Here is a 14,864-nt window from a genome sequence, read left to right on the forward strand (position 1 = left end):
TGTACAGTATTTCTTTGATTCAGTCTTCAATAACACATGCTGAACACCTCCCACATTCAGAATATCTTATAAAATCAAAACATACACCAAACCTTCACCCACTTGGGACCACAAAGGAACCTTAGATCTGAGATGTTCAATAACTCAAGATCTCCAATTCTCTAACACGTATGGCAGCACTCCATGTTTAGGTATATGTGTAGGTATGTGTTTACATACAAGACGAATACTTTGTCCTTAGATGTGTGTGTGTGTGTGTGTGTGTGTGTGTGTGTGTGTGTGTGTGTGTGTGTGTGTGTGTGTGTGTGTGTGTGTGTGTGTGTGTGTGTGTGTGTGTGTGTGTGTGTGTGTGTGTGTGTGTGAGTGAGTCGGTGAGTGAGTGAGTGTGTGAGTGAGTGAGTGTGTGAGTGAGGGACAGAAAGGTCCGGGGTCTCTTTGTGGGTGCTAATAAGTGATGCCCCTCATTTTCATCTCTCCACTGGTCAGTATGTATGCAGCAGGCCTACTATCCTGAAGAGAAAGATGTGCAGGCAGGTGGTTGAAGTATCTAATAGGCCATGTCTCTACATGTGGCCGTATATGTTTGACTCGGCCTGAGAAGAAATCAGGTTATATTATAGGTCATTATATACATAAGAGGCCGAGCACACATAAAGTACATCTCCTCCAATCCCTGTAATGGGAGACTGACTGTTAGTTCAATCTTTTCAGAGGAGAAAATAAACAAGTAGGGCTACACATCATTGAGACATGATGATTATTGTAAATAGACTGTTTGTATTCATTCTACTGTCCCATGTGGTCATATTAGGGAGGGGGCCAACAAGCTACTTCAGGCTATAGCGATCCGTAAGATTGGATTGGCTTTCAAAACCAATGTTTGTTTGATTTTCATTAAGAACAATGTTTGATTTAGTTAAGCACATAGAAACAATTATAGTAATACGGTTTATAAGGTTAATAAGAGTTTTGGGGCGGCAGGTAGCCCAGTGGTTAGAGCGTTGGGCCAGTAACCGAAAGGTTGCTGGATTGAGTCCCTGAGCTGACAAGGTAAAAATCTGTCGTTCTGTTTAGGGGTAGGATGTAATTGTCAATAAGAATTTGTTCTTACCTGACTTGCCTGGTTAAACAAAATACATTAAAAAATATGATCAGTATATTACAAACATAAACAATTCTCAATTCGAGCAACTGCTGTAAAACCGTGTATATTGCTGATGAAGTATCTTTTATATAAAATCTGTCAATCAAAGTATCCCCAGAGACTGAAAGCCGTGTAAAATTGAACTATCTAGTGTTTTCATTGAAGCAGATGCTGGCTAAATGGGAGTGGCGTGCTGTGTTCAGGGAGTAGCCCAAGTTGTTCACACATTGTTCATCAACAGAGCCAAAGACTGAACCAAGCATCTATCTAGTGTTGTATAGCAAATCTACTAATTCCACATTATTGGTTAACCGCACAAATTTATCATTTTTTTTTGTCCCAAACCCCACTCTCCACTGGTGGAACACTGTAGCAGAATTCCAGGGAATACAATATCATCATTGCTTTATGCACCTTCGCCAACTACTGTGCAAACTTGGGGAAAAACAACTTTTTGGGGGAAACGAGCGCTTTTTACGTGGATAGTCACTCTCCTGCGAGCCGGACGTCTTATTATACACATATTATAACGTTAGTTCCGTTTTCAATTTTGTTTCGCAAGCTGAACAGGGGAAAGACGATTGTGCAGTCTGTCCCTGCCGGTCGCGTGGCTTCTTTGTGTACAGCAGCTGCCTCTAAATGAACGGGCAAACATCACCGCTTGGCGCAGATATCATAAACCTTGAGGACGAGCTTGGACATAGCTCAACCGTTATTTGGGTTTCAAAACTATGAAAAGCTTCTTTAACAAGTAGAAGAGGAATAACAAAACGTCGTATTTTACCCCTTACCCCTTCTTATCCCGCTTTCTATTTCTTTGATTTACGGTCCCGATAAAGCTTGCCCGCCTCGCCGCCTTTCTCTCACTCTGTGCGCGTGGATTGTAAAAAAGGTAGAAACAAATTGAGCTCTGTTCACAGTACAGCTGCGTTGTTGCCTGGTACATCATGGATGTACGGTTTTATCCGACTGCCGGAGGAAATCCTATTCCAGGAGACCCACCAAACCTGGATTTTTCCCACTGTTTGGGCTACTACAACTATAATAAGGTGAGCAATTGCGTTCTACATTGTTTTGCATACTTCTATCATGTTTCTGCACACTGTATTCAAACCCCTTCCTCTGGAGTCCGGACAGACTGATATAATGACAAATGGTGTTGTACACGATTTGGGAATGTTTTCTTTGATAATTAATTAGGCTACTCCATCATCTAATCCTATTCTGCATTGGCATTACAACGCTTTTATAAAATAGACAGAATAACACAATAAGACAATAGGTCGTTTTACCAGTGCATTACACACTTTTATCAATTAGGCAAGTTACCATCTTCATTTGGTGCTGGAGTTCTGCATGTCATAATGTTTACGCTCGAAATGCTTTCTCATATAGCACATCTCCCTGTTGGACGAAGTTTTGGTATCCTATCTCTTGCAGAGTAAGCTATTCATGCCAGGTGGCAGTGACACTGCTACTTTACGATGAGTGATAAACTTGATTACACGTGTGACAGAGCCTTTAAAAAGTGTCTTGATCCATAATCATTTAATCATTTAATGGGCAGTGTTTATAATTTATAATTCCATCATCATCAATCAACATGCAGTTCATATGTTTTAGATTCACTGAAGGCACATGATAAAGTGATGTCACTACCTATAGAGCTGGTCATATTTCAGGGCAGTTCATGAATTGTGAAAGGCATTAATTATCCTTGAAATGAGCCGGTTGTTTATGTTTATATCTGATATCTGATGTCTGATTCAACTGCTGTTGTTTCAGATCGTGATCCCTTCTTTTGCTCACAGATAATATGTCCCTGTTTACTGATGTGTTGCAGTGTTTTGAAAAAATGTCATACTGTTCCTGGTAGGGTTATCCTGAGATATCCTTACACAAACACTGTCAGACTGACAGGTGGTTTGGTACACAACCAGCAGCAGATATTTGGTGTTTTTGTATCGCAAGCACAAAGGAGTATTTGTTTTGAAAAGGATAATGGCTCTATTTGACATCTTCAGGATGTGGAAGCATGGTAGCTACCAAAAGAGAGACAGTCCATATCAAATTAGTTTCCAGACTTTTCCCCAGAACATCCTCTAAAACTGTTCTGAGAACCAGTAGAAAACATACTATAACCCTGTTCTGAGAACATTCTGAGACCAGAGCAGTGTTTGCGTCTGCTTAGCCAAATAGCCCAGGCTTGTTAAAGCTCCCAAGTGCAACCACATTTGTTTGACTGTCCTATAATAGATAAAGCGTGGTTTTGTGTTTGCTTGAAAACTCCTCGGGCCAAAGTTTGAGAAAGGAAATAGTATTTCTGTCAGGGATAGGCCAAAATGCAATTGTAGTCTGAGAGAGAGAGAGAGAGAGAGAGAGAGAGAGAGAGAGAGAGAGAGAGAGAGAGAGAGAGAGAGAGAGAGAGAGAAATGAAGCACTCCCTCTGCAACATGTCTCATCACAAACCACATATCACATGCCAATTCAGAAGCCTCTGCATACTGAGTGGAAGGGAGATTTGCATGTGTTTGCATAATGCAAGACATATCATCCCGAAACTGATTCGACCAAACTCATTGAGAGGAAACATTAGTCATCCAGATGATGTGTCATGTTTTCAAGTTGTATAGACTCAAATGAACTTGGGTTGATAACAGAGTTATTTATTAAAGCTTTCATGTCAAGTTCCCACTCCGAGAAGCTGTGACAGTGCCTTGGTCAATGTCAATGGGTACTCAATGTGATGTATAAACAGTAACACGCTAAAAATATTGTCTGAGGAAATAATTCAGATTTAATCACAAATGGGGCCCAGAGGCACTTTCAAACATCACAGAATGTTTTTTAAATCTACAGAAACATCCAAATGAGTGGCACAAACTTAATTAGGTATTACATACAGTCATCATGATTCATGACTAATGAATCCAGCCGTGATTTGGCAATGAGATGAAGGGAATATGTTAATATCATGTACTTTACAAGGGAACATGAGCTGCTAGTAATCTAGTAGAATTGAACCTCAGACCCTTGATGATAAATGTCATTAAGAGCTGATTTAAAGCACACTTCATATAGAATACATATTATTCTATACCTTTTTAATATTTAATGGTGTGGATTGTGTTCAGGTGTATGACAGGGCAGTCTCAGCAGGGTGCCTTTGGTAAAGTGCTTTGATTTAAGCTGGGACACAAGGCAACTATGTTTAGGATTATATACCCACAGGGACTCTTTTTAACCGCTGATTGGTTGATAGTTGGTACTACAGAAATTGTGTGCAGTCTTACATTACATTCAATTTATCTGGGATAATGACTTGGTTTTTACTGGCTCTTTGGTTTATACTGAGCACATGTGGTCTTAGTCAGTGAAATTTACAAGAAGCCCGGCTTCACTTGTGAAACCTTATGAATACACGCCTAGATTATTTCTGGTCATCAGGGTGTATTTTCTCTCCTTTTCTGTCGCAAAAGTTGAATATTTTATATGTCCCCCCTTGGTTTAAAATGTGGGACATTTTGTGGTCTACATAACTGTGCAAGCTCTTCAGATTGGACACTACTAAAGGCTGTGATCTTTTTGGGTATTTTCTCAACTGTACTGGTTTACATTTAGCATGTCTAAATGATTTGACCATTTGATTGACTGAAATGCCTTTGCTCATGAGCGTGCCCCCCTCTCCCCTGTTACTGGCACATGTATAGTCCTGTGTTATATTTAATATACATTTCATTAGCTGCACTGGTAGAGGTAATTAGTTGGTTGTTACCAGGTGTAACTGAGGAATGGGTTGCACCTGCAGCACTGCTACTACCACAGAGCTTTATTTTGTGAAACTATTACTAATACTGCCAGTAAGTGATTATAAATTGTGGATGGCTATGTTCAGATCCAAAAATGATGTAATATGCATTAGCATTGTGTTAACTGTGATTGACTGAATTATTCCGCTGTTCAGTAGCCATACTTTTCTGTTGGTTTAAAAGGTGTCATTACGGAAGAGTGATTGATTGTCTTCCAAGAATCCTTTCAGTGACAACTGCTGTAAACAGGAAGTGTGTTTCACTAAGTAGGGTTGATAGTAACAGCTGATTGGCTCTGATGACAAATGGCCTCTGAGACTCTACCAAATATACAGTATATGTTTCCTCTTATTCAAGGAAGCGCTTATCAATTGATTATATTTCAACTTTGAGTTGTACCAACCACTTGTCTGTCATACGTAATAGACTACATACACTGTAAGAACAACAAATGGGAAGTTATTCACAGCATAACACATGAGGATGGAAGGCTGCAGCTGCAGTCAGCATACTCTAGGACTTTACTGAGCCTTTAAATTAGTCATGTAGGTGAAACAAAAGCCTGATTGAGGATGGGTTTGATCCTATTGTCCCTTGCATATGTATAGGAAACAAAGCAGAAAGGACATAAATCAGAGATGCTAAATTACAGTCCCTTCACACCAGAAAACCCTTGGGGCAATATCTCCCCATTGTCCCCTACAGCCAGATTGGCCTAGCCTCCCGTGGTCTTTGTTGTCCCGTCTGTGGAGTGGTAGTGAAGGGGTTAAGACGCTCTTCAAACACAGTGGGCCATGTGCATCTTGTCAGTGTACACAGCTGGTGCCATTTCACCACAAACACATTGTAAACATATCCAAACACTACTAGGACTCTAAATAGCTGGTACCCCGAGAAGCTGCTTACTTTGCAGTTTTCTAAAGTTGATGGATGTAACCGAAGTCATATGTTTCAAGGTTTAAATGTTGAGGAAGTGAAAAGCTGATGTATTTCCTGGGCATTTTAATTGCAGCTCGTCAGAAGCCTAGTTCAACAGATTTATTAAAGAGCCAGTTTTCCATTTGAGATTGGGGAAATGTATTTTTAGCTCACTCATTTGAAGTACAGTACTTGGAACCCCTGAGCTAATGGATGCTCTGTCCGAAAGTGAGTTACTCTGCAGATTCAGACAATTTCCCCAATTCATCTGGTCCTATCTACATTAATTCAACTGATGTGTGTATGTGATTAACTATATAGTGTTTACGTTTTTGTCCCAGTTCTGAACTTCTATCAGCTCAGCTCAGCTTCTTGCATGGAAGACCCTAATAGTTGTTGCTACGGAAGCTGTGTCCGGACTGTGAGTCATATACTGTATATTAGAGGTGGACTTGTGGTGGAACATTAGTAGATCATACTCTCTGCTTTCTATGGCTGCGCTGTAGATGATCTAAGCTATTACACGCATCATTCCTTGCAATGTGCACACACACACACACACACACACACACACACACACACACACACACACACACACACACACACACACACACACACACACACACACACACACACACACACACACACACACACACACACACACACACACACACACACACACACACACACACACACACACACACACACACACACACACACACACACATCTAGGGAGTCCTCCTGTTTGTGTTTGAATCTCTCTGCGGTATGTACTTTTGAATTTTACAGTGACGTAAATCAACACTTAAGAGTCCTCGTCTATATGTCCACTGAACCTGTGTGCAACATTGGGACCGGTTGACTGTCTTTACAAGGTGGATTTGGAAAGAGAGGCTGTGGTTGGTGTTGAATATGTAAATCTCATGCTCACACAGTCCATTACCCGGATCAGCTCTCATGAAGACCATCTTTAATTCAACCACCACCCAGTGCTCATGAATCCATTCCATCTCCTCTTCTCACATCACCATCATCAGCCAGCAGGCTGCATGTAGATAGAGTTTACACAGTATTGCTACATTTTAATATCCACACTAGCATACTACTTAGAATGAAATGATGTAATGTGCATGCACGGCAAGCGGTACCGATGCACCAAGTCTGGAACCAGTAGGACCCTGAACAGCTTCTACCCCCAAGCCATAAGACTGATAAATAGTTTGTTAACCAATATCTACCCGGACTATTTGCATTGACCCTTTGTGCACCAACTCTTCTGACTCATCACATACACTGCTGCTATTGTTTATTATCTAACCTGTTGCCTAGTCACTTTATAGCTACTGATATGTACATATCTACCTGAATTACCTCGTACCCCTGCACATCGACTCAGTACTGGTACTTCCTGTATATAGCCATGTTATCACCTCGTACCCCTGCAAATCGACTCAGTACTGGTACTTCCTGTATATAGCCAAGTTACTCATTGTGTATCTATTTTTCTATTATCTCTTTTTTCTTTCTCTCTGCATTATTGGGAAGTGCCCATAAGTAAGCATTTCACCTGTTGTTTACCAAGCATGTGACAGATACAATGTGATTTGATTTTGGAATGTCCACACTAGCCTACTATATAGAACACATGCCCGATACATTGCCCTTTTAAGTAGTATGCTAGTATGGAACAGAGAGACTGTCTCAGAAGGTTCTGTTTTCTCTCTGGACAATCCAAAAGCCGTGTCACTGTTACAGCTCCACAGCACTCACGTTGAGTCTGGATTTGCCTCTCTCCCCAACAATTTCTAGAATGTGAACACATTCCGTCCGTTCTGATTGGTCACAGAAACCGATGGACTGGTCCAGAGCCGGCCTACACGATGATTTCATTAACTTTGGTACTCTGATTGGTTCGACTTGTTAGAGAAGACCCAATCGCTGATGAATTAGTTCTGTACAATGCCCCTCATTTTGAAGTTACACAAACAACAGTTTCAGACTGAATGTATGGAGCGATTGATAGAGCAGAGGAATTAAATTCAGGGTGAGTCGTTAGGCAAGCCTAACATGTCTCTTTATATCACACCAGGGTCTACTAACTCACCATGAGACTTACATTTCTCACCGGGATAAACCATTTCAATCTGTCTTTGTCTCGCTACATTTCTAACAGCATCAACCTCACTGACTTATTAAAGATATCATATGTTCACCCCAGCGCCATTGTTATTGTTTTTGTTTTGTCGACTAAACGGAGGTGAGCAACGTCCAAATGGAAATGAGCAGCGTGGTACAACAAATTGCACTACATCAGTGGAGACTGCTGAGGGGAGGACGGCTCATAACCATGTGGAAACCATGTGTTTGATGTATTTGATACCATTCCAGTGATTCCGCTCCAGCCATTACCACGAGCCCATCCTCCCCAATTAAGGTGTCACCAACCTCCTGTGCAGTACATATTCTGCTGTTCTATCGAAGCATGCAGTGATGTTTGAGGTAAAACAACTGTGTTCGTTGTTTGCTGTAACTTCTTTGGTGTTATAATATCCCAAATTGACGTGGCAGTTTCACCATTAAGGATTCCATCTTTAAAAAGAATCATTTATTCTCTATGTGCCACAGAAACTACTTTTACTGTGAATTAAGCAGTTGGACCAGTCAATCAGTTCTGTCTGGGTGATTCAATAAATTGTGTCCTATAAATGATTAGCCTTGCAGTTAAGACACTTACATTTATTTTTAAAGCACTGTTGCAGTGAGACAGCCGTCACATTTTTCACATAACTCATTTCTAATGCCTCGTAATGGGCTGACGGAGGACTGTATCAAAACATTTAACTGATCTCCCCTGGATTTAACCTTTAATCCAACACAGATTGAATTAGTAGATAGATTAGAAATGTGACGTTTTACACAATCAAATATACATGACCCCCTTCACTCAACACGTGAATATGAGGTCCTGTCAAGAAAACGAGACTTAAAAGTTCAATTGTTAGAACTTTTGCCTGTGTTATTTTTCAGACCATCCCTTACTGTTCAGAATGGACGTATTTTCCGTCCCATAAAGGTATTGCTGACTGTTATTATTACATTAATTTGCAGAGCAGTGCATTGTCGTGACTATAAGTGTGAAATGTCACCTCATTAGTGAGCTATGTGCTGTAGGGACTGAGAGAGAGATATTACGTACAAGGCAAAGGAGATTTATGTGCATCCAAAATGCCACCTAATTCCCTTTCCACAATTTTTGAATAGGGCCCTGGTAAAAAGAAGTGCACTATATAGGGAATAGGGTGCAATATCAGACGCAGTCAAACTGTGGTGATTAGTCCAGCTATCCTTTGTTCATAGCGCCACCACGACCATGAAACATTCCCATAATGCTCAATGTGTGTCACCACCAGGTCGTCCTTTAGGGAGAAGACAATGTCAGCAGGTGGGCAAATATCCATCAGACCTGCTGAACAAAGAGCACAGAAAATGGAGTAATAAATGGGAGACTGAAATGAACCGCAGTAACAACGTACTGTTTTTCAATAGGTGATTTAATGTAACTTGGACCTATGCCTTGGTTACTGTAATACAGTAGTAAACAAATAATCAGTGTCACGTTTAGAACACACTGACTTTAACGGCTATGTTTATCTCCATTTCCAAACTGTTTTCTTACATTTTCCCAGCCAGTGCAGAGGTCCCCAAGCCAACAGCTGGAGTCAGTGTTATGGAAATAGGGGAGCCATGTTGGCCTCAGAAGGTCATAGTCATTGATCGTAGATCGCCCCTCCCCCAACGTTATATATGTGGTAACAGGGTAAATGTTAAAATCTCACTCTGCTAATCCAATTTTGCTGCAGCGTTAATAGTGTAGTATTTAAAGTCATCTTCACCTAATAAATAAACTTTAAGTCTCCTCAAAAGCTATTATAAATTGGAAAAGCGCCATCACACTCTGCCAGATTTTAATTGGATCTTTTATAGATGTGCATTAGAATGATAAGAATATTCTATTGCAGAAAAGTCCTTTGTTTTTCCTGGAAATGTAATTTGTCATCATTTATGTTAGAATGAAATGGTAGCAGAGATCTACAGTACATAGGCACTGTGCTGACATGTCCTTGTCTGTCTCTCTGCTCTGTGTAGGCCTAGCTCTGAGAGTTTTGAAAGAGCTGTTCTTGGGAGAATGTCTCTGTTTCTTGTTGTTTATTTATGGCTTTAAATTGTTGATTGTGTCCATTGTTCTTTCACTGGATAGTAGTGCCTATCCATAATGTATCCTCTCTGTCAGAAAGAGTTAATCTCATATATGGATACTTAGTACTCCTTTCTTTGTGTACAGGTACACAATTCTAGTTACAACTCCTGCCTGTATTTTCCAAAGCAGTCAGTTCACAGTGATGCCTAGAATGTTTTTCTGAATAAAAATGCTTGACTGTACAACCCAAAACTATTCATCATTATGCCAACATATGAAACAAGACACATGGTGAGTGAGCCCCAATATCAAAACAGGGAAAGAGAAAAAGCGAGAGTGAAAAACAATATTTTTCTAAAACATCAAACTCTCTCTAACATATTCAATAATCATAAAGTTGTTGTCAGCCTATGGGGTGCTCCATTACTCTCAATAAAATATCACGTCTTGCAACCACACAAATCCCTCTCACATATTGGCTCTGAACCCTTCTTTTGAGATGTAACATACTCCCCCCCCCCCCCCCCGAGTAGCATTTCTCTATCTGTTCTCAATGTACCACACATTTACTGTAAATCACTATTTAGTTGGAGTTCACTTTTATATATTGGAGAAAAGATAGACATGTAGCGTTTTTTAGAAAGCACTAGCCTATGGATAGATTTTTTTTGTCCACCAAGCAACATATGGTTTATCTCATGCCCTGGCTCGGCTCTAATATGTATTTCATACGCATATTAAAACTGGAAAGTGGTCTCTTTGTAGATGGTTTCCAAAAATTATACAGTGATTGCTTCATTGCTGATTTTTATTGGCCTCAGAAGTACTGTGTGTTAAACAAAAAGCGTGCCTCCCCTTTCCCCTGCCGTAATTCAATCTTGCATTTAGGATGTACCAATAAAGTCCCAATAAGGGGACACTTTGCTGCTGGCCTCCATCTGGATCTCTGAAAGCAGTATTGATGTGGGGGGAGAAGATTCTGAAAAGTCATCTGCTAGTTGGTTTAGATCTCTTTTGTCTCTTGGCAACTATTTGTGTGGGGTTTAGTGGTCACTGGTTGCAACCTCCAATTGTTTGCAAACTGATGACTTGATGAGAGGGTTCTACCATGTATTTGTCTTATGAAGATTCCCCTAGTACATTTGGGAAAGGAGCTGATATTTTAGGCTTTTTGTTGGAGGTCATCTCTTTGTGGCAGTGCATTGCAGGGGGACTTAATGCACTGCCACTGCACTGTGACCCGGTGAACACTTCCTCACAGGTGGCTATGGTGTGGGATGCCAGTGGTAGGAACCAGGCCAAGGAGAAAGAGGCCTCGGCATTGAGGAGTTCTTTAGTTTCCTCCTGAGACTACATGCTATTGACAAGTCTTTCATACTCCATTCCTTTCTAGGCAAACGATCTAGTTTCTCTGACAATGGGCAATAACCCTGAACGTTCCTCTCTCCTCTTCGGAAGCTCTTACATACGTGTGTCTTTCCAGACACATGCAGATCCTGGAAAAGGAGCTTGCTTTCTTTTTTTTTCTTGCTCTAATGAGGCACAGGTACGTTTTTCCTTCCTACCCGCTGATAAATGAGAAGGAGAAGCAGAATGATTACATTGTATCAGAGACATTACAGGCAGTTGATTAAAGCGTTAGTTGGGGAGTTAGCCAAGGTTAACAATCCATAATGAAACACTGTGAAAACAATGATACGCTGCATGGTTTTATGAAGGCTTGTGGCTGCTCAGCAGAGCTGCGTTGACCTTCAACAGTTACACAAGCTAATCGTGGTGAACCTTCAGCCCCCCTGTAGTTTCTAGCCATCTCCATTAGCTTCTGATATGCATCTTCTAGACTTTACAGAGTTTTGGCTTTGGGATTGGGATTGTTCTAGTGACATTGAGATTACGGCTATTCTAAAATAGCTCTTTTAGGTAGTATCATAAGTTGTTCTTCTGACATATACCAATACTTAGGGGTTTACCCTTGATACACCACACTTCCTTTTACATGGGTGTGGCTGGCTTGAATGGCAACAGTTATTTAAAGGAATCAAGTATTTCTTTGTTGTCGTGGTTTGTTTTCAGTGAAGTCTATTAGAGTGCCATTGATTCTTCTGGAGAGAGCCAGAGATTGGTCACTGTCCAATGTCAGATCCTTTGTGTATGCTGAAAGCAGTTGCCTGGTGTTACTAAAGTCTCAACTTATTATGCTGTCAAAACAGCAGCATATCTGTATGCTTTGGATAGTAGCTTGGATCATGTTCCTACTGCTTTATCCAGACAATTTGCTACTCAACAGGCCATGGTGCTAGCGGCCTAGCACCATTAGCTTTGATCACTGACTAATAAAGCGTTCTACTATCTAGGGATCCTGTTGCCACAAAACATTGAGGATGTCAGGTGATGTCATATTTTGATTGGCCTGTAGTCTTTCCTATTGGCTAATGACAACATTAACCTGTTGCTGACCAAAATAGTAACTGTAAGACATCATGGATTACACCTACTTCTCCTCCACAAACTATCCTCCAGATGCAAATAAGATATTTAAGCAATACTTAGCCTTTATAGCGATTAACTATTGCTTCAAAATAAAATATTTTTTCTCGGCCCAGATGTGTGAAATCACAGAAAAACGGCATTGTTTACTGAAGCATGTTCCAAGTGAAGCTTCATGCATGTATACCAACATCTGTGAGTAGTGAGTATTGTAATAAACTGTGGATGAGGCAATATGCTAAAGTTAGACAGAGGAGCGTGAGTTACGGGTATCTTTCTGTAATTACCTCAGTGATTGTCCGCTGCTTTGGTTCTTATCAGACATAAACTTGAAGCACATTCCTCTGTGTAATTGTGCTCGCCATTATTACTGCAAGTTATTACTCATATTGTTCTCTGTTGGACTGGTAGTTTGCTAGTTACCAAATATGGACTCTAGGGTTGGGGAGTATTCAGGTTTTCATACCTTCATACCATTTCTGTAACCTCCCAAAAAACATTTATTTTATTTTTGACACACAAAACAATTTAGGCAACAGGGATCTTCATCCAGGGGGGAATTGAATGTCTATGCTGTAACCAATAATCTTTATCTTGACATCTAGTGACTTAGCCAGTGAACCAAATGCATAGCTGGTGCTGTAAGCTGGATATAATTTATTTGACACATCTTAGATTTCTTATAGTTATACTAAACTTATAAACAGTGGTGTAGCATGCACCCCCACATCCACCACGAGGCAGGGGTGCCCCCACGTTTCCACTTAACAATAACAGAACTTTGTAACGAATCTCTTTGTCGTCTGAGGAGGAGTAGGAAGGATCGGACCAATATGCAGTGTGGTAAGTGTCCATGTTAATTTATTCGACTGAACACACAAAAACAAAATAAAGCGAATGGAAGAAACGAAACAGTTCTGTTAGGTCATATACACTGAACAGAAAACAACTACCCACAAATCATAGTGGGTACACAGGCTACCTAAGTATTGTTCTCAATCAGAGACAACGATTGACAGCTGCCTCTGATTGGGAACCATACCAGGCCAAAAGCAGAAATACAACACATAGAACAAAACATCGAATGCCCCCCCAACTCACGCCCTGACCAACCTAAAACAGAGACATAAAAAAGGAACTAAGGTCAAGACGTGACACACTTACAGTTGACCGGGGAAGCTCTAGCAGGGCAGAAATTTGACGACATGACTTGTTGAAAAGGTGGCATCCTATTTTAGTGACAAGTTGAAAATCACTGAGCTCTTTAGTAATCCCCTTCTACTGCCAATGGTTGTCAATGGAGATTAAATGGATGTGTGCTCGATTTTATACATGTGGCTGAAATAGCCTAATACACTAGTTTGAAGAGGTGTCCACATGCTTTTGTATATATACAGTGCCTTCGGAATGTATTCAGACTTTTCCCACATTTTATTACGTTACAGCCTTATTCTAAAAGGGATTAAATAAAAGAAAATCCTCAGCAATCTACACACAATAGCCCATAATAACAAAGTGAAAACAGGTTTAAACTTTGTTTTGCAAATCTATAAATCTATAAAACAGAAAAACCTTATTTACATAAGTATCCAGACCCTTTAATATGAGACTCAAATGGCATTGAGACTCAGGTGCATCCTGTTTCCATTGACCATCCTTGAGATGTTTCTACAACTTGATTGGAGTCCAATTGTGGTACATTGAATTGATTGGACATTATTTGGAAAGGCACACACCTGTCTATATAAGGTCCCACAGTTGATAGTTCATTGTCAGAGCAAAAACTAAGCCATGAGGTCTAAGAAATTTTCCGTAGAGCTCCGATACAGGATTGTGTCGAGGCACAGATCTGGGGAAGGGTACCAAAACATTTCTGGACCATTGAAGGTCCCAATAACACAGTGGCCTCCATCCTTCTTAAATGGGAGATGTTTGGAACCACCAAGACTCCTTCTAGAGCTGGCCTCCTGGCCAAACTGAGTAATTAGGGATGAAGGGCCTTGGTCAGGGAGGTGACTAAGAACCCGATGGTCACTCTGACAGAGCTCTAGAGTTCCACTGTGGAGATGGGAGAACCTTCCAGAAAGACAACGATCTCTGCAGCACTCCACCAATCAGGCCTTTACGGTAGAGTGGCCAGACGAAAGCCACTCCTCAGTAAAAGGCACATGACTTCACCCTACGGTGAAGCATGGTGGTGGCAGTATCATGCTGTGGGGTTGTTTTTCAGCGGCAGAGATTGGGAGACTAGTCAGGATCGAGGCAAAGATGAACGGAGTAAAGTATATAGACATCCTTAATGAAAACT

The 14,864-nt window shown here is 40.7% G+C and overlaps 1 protein-coding gene across 1 annotated transcript in view; it reads left to right on the top strand.

Annotated features, from left to right (window-relative positions):
- The first annotated feature begins 1,357 nt into the window (after positions 1 to 1,357).
- Positions 1,358 to 14,864, top strand: part of tox3 (TOX high mobility group box family member 3) — a 62,080-nt gene continuing 48,573 nt past the window's right edge. Inside the window, exon 1 of the mRNA XM_046345646.1 lies at positions 1,358 to 2,193. Coding sequence (XP_046201602.1) covers positions 2,092 to 2,193 — 102 coding nt within the window. The 5' untranslated portion in view covers positions 1,358 to 2,091. The remainder of the gene's footprint in view (positions 2,194 to 14,864) is intronic.

This window comes from Oncorhynchus gorbuscha, linkage group LG04, assembly GCF_021184085.1.
Source record: "Oncorhynchus gorbuscha isolate QuinsamMale2020 ecotype Even-year linkage group LG04, OgorEven_v1.0, whole genome shotgun sequence".
NCBI lineage: Eukaryota > Metazoa > Chordata > Actinopteri > Salmoniformes > Salmonidae > Oncorhynchus > Oncorhynchus gorbuscha.